The 6,000-nt window shown below is 35.0% G+C and overlaps 1 protein-coding gene across 2 annotated transcripts; it reads right to left on the minus strand.

Moving 5' to 3' along the window:
• Positions 1–357: 357 nt before the first annotated feature.
• Positions 358–5,623, minus strand: LOC114388678 (polygalacturonase At1g48100-like). 2 transcript variants are annotated; one of them, XM_028349295.1, is made up of 7 exons: positions 5,526–5,623; positions 2,802–3,314; positions 2,371–2,538; positions 2,206–2,250; positions 1,917–2,124; positions 1,730–1,811; positions 358–1,142 (listed from the first exon to the last, which is right to left on the minus strand). In XM_028349295.1, the coding sequence occupies exons 2-7, from the start codon at positions 3,228–3,230 to the stop codon at positions 635–637; spliced, it is 1,440 nt and encodes a 479-aa protein (XP_028205096.1). In that variant the 5' UTR covers positions 3,231–3,314; positions 5,526–5,623; the 3' UTR covers positions 358–634. The 2 variants fall into 2 exon arrangements, with proteins under 2 accessions (XP_028205096.1, XP_028205097.1); XM_028349296.1 differs by lacking the exon at positions 5,526–5,623 and adding an exon at positions 3,392–3,746.
• Between the last annotated feature and the right edge of the window lie 377 nt (positions 5,624–6,000).

Here is a 6,000-nt window from a genome sequence, read left to right on the forward strand (position 1 = left end):
GAACTTATATTATAAATCTATTTTATTTTTGTTTATAATATCATTTATCAAACAATCTCACTAGTTTATTTTTTTAAGTTAGTTTATTAGGTTTTCAAAAATATGGAAAATCCAACTAATTTTTTTATTGGTTTAAATTTTTCTCTCCTAAATCCAAGCTAAATTTATTTGTAATAACCTCCGCTGTGAACTTCATATCTTAAATTTAAACTCATTTGATGTAAAACCTAATTTGATATTTAAACTATCCGCATATGATATATTTTTTAATCCGTAGGAATCGAATATAATATTAAAAAGGAATCGAATATAATATTAAAAAATTTATAACAGCGCATTCTTGTTGAACCAACTTACTTAGATTCCCAACCTGTCATATATATATATATATATATACCCAATCAAGCTATTAATACAATCTAGGTCCCAAAAAAGAGATTGAATTCTATATCTCGTAACTCATCACACACTAGGGGAAACCCCAAATAGGGACGAATCCTAAGTAAAAAAAACATAAATAAGACCACAATCACAACCCACAACAATGGCCCTCTCTGCTCTACGAGTGTACTATATGATATATGATAATGATAATATACCTCCAATATGAGCAACAACAAATTAATGTGGCATGTTAACTCCTACAATCATATGCTGAGAGCTCCACAACTGTATCAGGTTCACCTTCTCTTAAGCAATCAAGTGGGGGAATAGTCATGGTCTCTTGAGTTCCATAAGCATTCCAGCAAAAAGGGTCATCTAGTAGCTCCCCTTCGTATGGCAAAAGCTCAATCTCAGAGAGTGTTATGTTAGTGCAAGCCACAGTGTCACTGCATGCAAAGTGTATAGGAGGTGTTCTCACATCATAAGTACCCTTTATGTTCCTATACGTCACATCGTTTACATGCACAGCTGAAGTTTGGTTGAGACACTCCTTGGACATGCAATAGTATTGGTCAATGATGATGCAGTTCCTCACATTCTCCATTTGGATGTTCTCAAATCTTAGGCCTGTCACTGAGCCCGTTCCACCTTGCCATGTCTTGATCCTGAGGCCATTGTCTGATTCCTTTATGATGGTGTTGCGAACCGTTAAGTTTGAGACACATGCCTGGGAGTTGTGCACTCCAAGGCTTCCAATGCTGTGGAAATGAAATGACCATAGTAAGCATTTGGTGAAAAATGCTGAATTTAGCATTGTATGAAATTGGTACTGTCCAAATAGGCTTTGGTATGTCTAATTAAAGAAAAGGAATAAAATGTTCTGCTATGGAATCATGAGGGGACATAAATGAAGAAACTGTTGCCATATTAATGTTGGACAGTTTGAACTTTGAACTGTTCCAACTGTGAAAGTAATATAGTTATATAGATCACTAAAAGAAGAAAAATATATAAATAACTCCTGTGATCCTGCCTTTTAGGAGGGATCATTTAAAGGTGAAAGTTTTAATTTTTGTTGTTGAAGATTAGTTGGAATCTTGGGGTACAACTTGGAGGGTTACTACACTCATGCCATTGGTGGAAGTCACTTTTCATTAATTTTGCTTTTAGAAATGGTTCTAGAATCAGTAATCACAACCGAGATAATACATCATACTGTCACTAATATCAAGCGTCAATTGGGTTTATTTATTTATTTTATTTGTACATTAATCATCTTTAATGAGTAGTTAATACAAATAATTAACAACTCAATTTAACTTCAAATTAAGATTATGTAACATACCTAATACCATGGGTAGGAGCACAAGTAACACCCTCTATGTCCACATCGGAGCACCCGGGTCCAATTGAAATGCAATCATCACCTGTTCAAAATTTACATTATTCTAAACTACTTTTCTGACATTTATAAAAACAGAACCAAACTACTATATAAAAAAAGTGAGACATTGTTCTTTAGTTTTTTTTACCATTGCTTATCATGGAGTTATATATCCCAACACCTCTTGTATTTCCTAGGTGGATTCCATCAGTATTGGGACTGAGTTTAGGCGAAGAAATTGACAACTTATCGATGAGTACTCCTTGGCAACCATCGAATTTGACGTGGAACATGGGACTGTTCTGAATTTTCACCCCACTCAGCACCAAATTGGAGCTCATGAAGAACCGTATCATCTATAATTGAAAAGAAACAATTCTAAGACAGTTCATGGGGGTGAAAAAAAATGTATAAAGAGTTCTGAGTAGTTCACTCACTGTAGGGCTATCACATGGTCCTGATACAGTTTTTCCATCGGGACCCTGAAATGCCATTTTATACATTAGCATTTAGTTTTAGTTCATTCAAAATTAAATCAAAACAACAATAACGGAATGGTGAAAATGTTATTATTAGATATGCTTGGTGAAATGATTAATTACCCTGTGAGGTTTGCAAGGAAGATCCCACCACTGTTCTCCATTGCCTTCTATGGTTCCTTTCCCAGTAAGAGTCATTTGATCAAGTCGATAGAACACAAGCCATTGACTGTGGCTATCTTCCTTAGGCCAACATTCTGGTCCATCTGGTGCCATTAGAGTACCATCCACCTATTTACATTACAACCTTTTTAGTGAGCTACATTAGTAATATAGAAACAGAACACCAATCAATCATACAATTGAACCTGACACCACATCCAACTCAAAATCTTAAGGCATTATGTATGCAAGTCATTGCTACTTATATCATGTCACTCAATATGTTCATCTTTATTCATTGTGGAACTTTTTACTCACATTTGCAATCCAACATATATGTTATAAAAAGAAAAATGATGTGAAGAACTAGAAAATTGAACAAGCATTCTTACTTGAAATACTAGTCCTGGCTTGCATGGACCTGTAAAGATAGTTGAAGTAATTTTGAAGCAGTAATCTTCTGGAACAAGAACAACCCCTGACTCCACTGCACAAGCTTCTTTCCATGCTGCCACGAATGCATCGGTGTCATCAGCTGAACCATCTCCAACTGCACCAAAGGACCTGACATCGAAAATGCAGCCTGAAGGGGAGTCCCCAGGAGGATCATTGGGATAAGGGTCAGAGGGAACACTTGGGGAATTAGAAGGGGGTGAAGGAGGGTCCTCTGGTGGTGTAGGGGACTCAGCAGGTGGATTAGGAGCTGGGGAATTTTTCTTCTGCCCCTTGTGATAGTGGTATCTTCCTTCCACATTATCCAAATTATGGATGAAAAGCATCATGGTGATCCATAAGATTAAAGACCAGTGAATGAGACTCATTGTTAGTCTCAAGTCTCTGAGTTTTTGACAATAAATTAACAATGTCTTCCACCAATGTGAAAGGTGAAACCTCAAATGTGATATCTGTGGATGAAAAATACAAAAAGTCCAGCTTCAGAAATGTTATATTGATAAAGATAAATGGAGGAGGTTAAACTAACTTGTAGAGGGTTGGAAGCAGATTGGCCTTGTAACAACTATCCTGAAGCAAAGGTTGTTATTTATACTCAAAACATTGAAGATATAGTTCATGAATATAAATTCTAAAGCATGAGGTGGACACGCGTTAAGCCATGGTTGATTCACTGTCTCAAGGAAACAGTTGGACAATTTTTAGAGGCCTTGGAGATCAATGTTCTGTAGTAACCCTGCCACGGTGTCTTTGTTCTCCAACCTCATTTATATGATCAGCTAAGCTTCTTATTTTATTTGTATCTGTTCGGTGTTGTGGTCCGTGACATGATACCTTCACTCTCTTCTTGCTTCTTGGACCTAGTTTACCACCACTAGTTTCTCTTTTGTATTTTATGAATTTGTTTTTAGGAACTGCAGTCTGGACAATTTTCAAAAAGTACATATGTTCAGCTCCTTTGAGGCTCAAGTTCTCTAGAAAATCGTGCTAGCACTAACCACAGTCCACACTTCTATTACTTTTTCTTCCTTTGTTTTTTTATTCCATTTCTGTTTATCAGCATTTCCTCTAATTAAGCTCTCACAAATAGAAATGAGTTACTAGTAATAGTCAAAGTTTATGGCATTTTGAGTTTTGTTTTGTCAACTGGTTACTTGCCCTAACAATGCATGTAAGTCAAACTTGTCTTTTAGTATTGTGATTTTATTTATAGAAAATGCTACAAGCCTATTACTGACAGCAATTAGAGCTCAGGTTAAAACACAAGATTAACAAGTTCTTTTCTAGTAATAAACTAGACCAAATATATTTGACCCTTTAAGAAAAAGAGTATTTTAGTATAATCTGTACACATGTTAAATTAGAATAAAAAAGAAATAGAAGCCAATGTGATATACTCTTTCAAGAAAATGATCAAAATAATTGTGAGAATGAAAATTGGTTTTTTAGCACATTTTGTCCGGTTATATGACATCTTTCTTTTGTAGTCACGATATGGATTGGTTTTAAATTAAAACAACATTCCCCCATCTTTCATGAAGTGGCCAAACCGACACATAAATAACACTATTGAGATATTCCATGGGAATTATAGCTATAAGTTAATTAGAACAAGATCTGTAAATAACAGAGTAGCAGATAGTAAATAAGAATAAAGCTAAGCATCGTACGTGGGAATCGTGAACATATGAAGCCACATTGGAAGCCACAAAAAACAATTGAACTTACATAATGAATCACAACCACCATTCTAGTTTGAGTTAAACAAAATTTATCTTTCCATGTTATGAATAAGAAACTTTCTCTTGCTTGCTAGATTAATCAACTAATAACTCTCTGATAAAGATGTTTTATTTTGTCATCCTTGGTGCATTCTACTTACTTCTAATTAAGGCAATTCAGGTATCATAGACTAATCAATGTACTGCTACACCCATTTATATTGCTCATTACCAAATTATTTGCTTGTTCGATTCTGATCACCAGCTAAAAAATGCACACGTAGACCACAGTGTGTGTGAGAAAGTTCCTTTGTTGACATTTATAATTGTAGAGGAATGGACAGGATGAGAGAGATTTTTATAATTAAACTTCTTTTGTTTGATTTAAAATTTTGAAAAGAAAGGGAGGGAAATAGAACTAAATTATCCATAACTTAAATGATTTTATTTTGTCCATTATTCTAAGGATATAATAATTTTATTTAGCTCCAATAAAAACTAAATAAGATGTTTATCACTCCTTTTCTTTCCCATCCTTCAAATCACAAATTACAATCAATAGTTCAATTAAAAAAATGTAGAAGAAAAAAATAACTACTAGAAGTGTAAAGATGGGGGAATGTGGTTTTAATTTAAAACCAATCCATATCGTGACTCTTTGTTGTTGTTTAGCTCATTGTGGCCATGAATTAGCAAGCAGCACACATTTGGTACGCGACAACATAATTAAGGCATTCACGGGTGGAATCAAACCCATATGATTTAATGCAAAAAGAAAAAAGAAAACATACATAATTAATTATACAGACACAGAAAGAGATAAAAAGTTAGGACACAGAAAATGACCCTCATAATAAAAACCAAGATATATCCCCCTATATCCATATCTCATACGTGACCACTTAACATTGAAAAATCAACTAGCTAGACTTTGTGATTCACCTGATGAAGAATGGTGCAATTTTTTTTCTTCTCTTTATCTCTGAGCTTTAATAACCATCCAATTAGGCAGTGAAGTTACATAACATGAAGTTGTAACTAAGCAAATAAGATTGCTTGTAAAATATTTGTATGGGTGGGGTTTTATATATAGGAAGAAAGTAGCAATGTGTAAAGAAATGCTGTGCATGCATTCACGTTTGTCTTAACCTGTCACGTGTGTACAATCACAGGGTGAGAGTTCAAAAACAAATCAACCATCGCAATTTCAACACAGCAACAAGTTTGTGACTAGAGAGATTCTGGGGGTGCACTTTTTTATGGTGCTCTGAGTTGACAGCATAGTTTGTGGCTCTCTTTCATGCCACGTGGCAAAGGGTTTAACACACGCGCCTCACTCGCAAACTTAGTGGTTCATGGCTTCAAAACGTGGATCCAATGCTAGCATGATTGATAGGGCACGAGAGAGAGAGTGTTT

The sequence above is a fragment of the Glycine soja genome, chromosome 15 (genome assembly GCF_004193775.1).
Source record: "Glycine soja cultivar W05 chromosome 15, ASM419377v2, whole genome shotgun sequence".
In the NCBI taxonomy this organism is placed as follows: Eukaryota; Viridiplantae; Streptophyta; class Magnoliopsida; order Fabales; family Fabaceae; genus Glycine; species Glycine soja.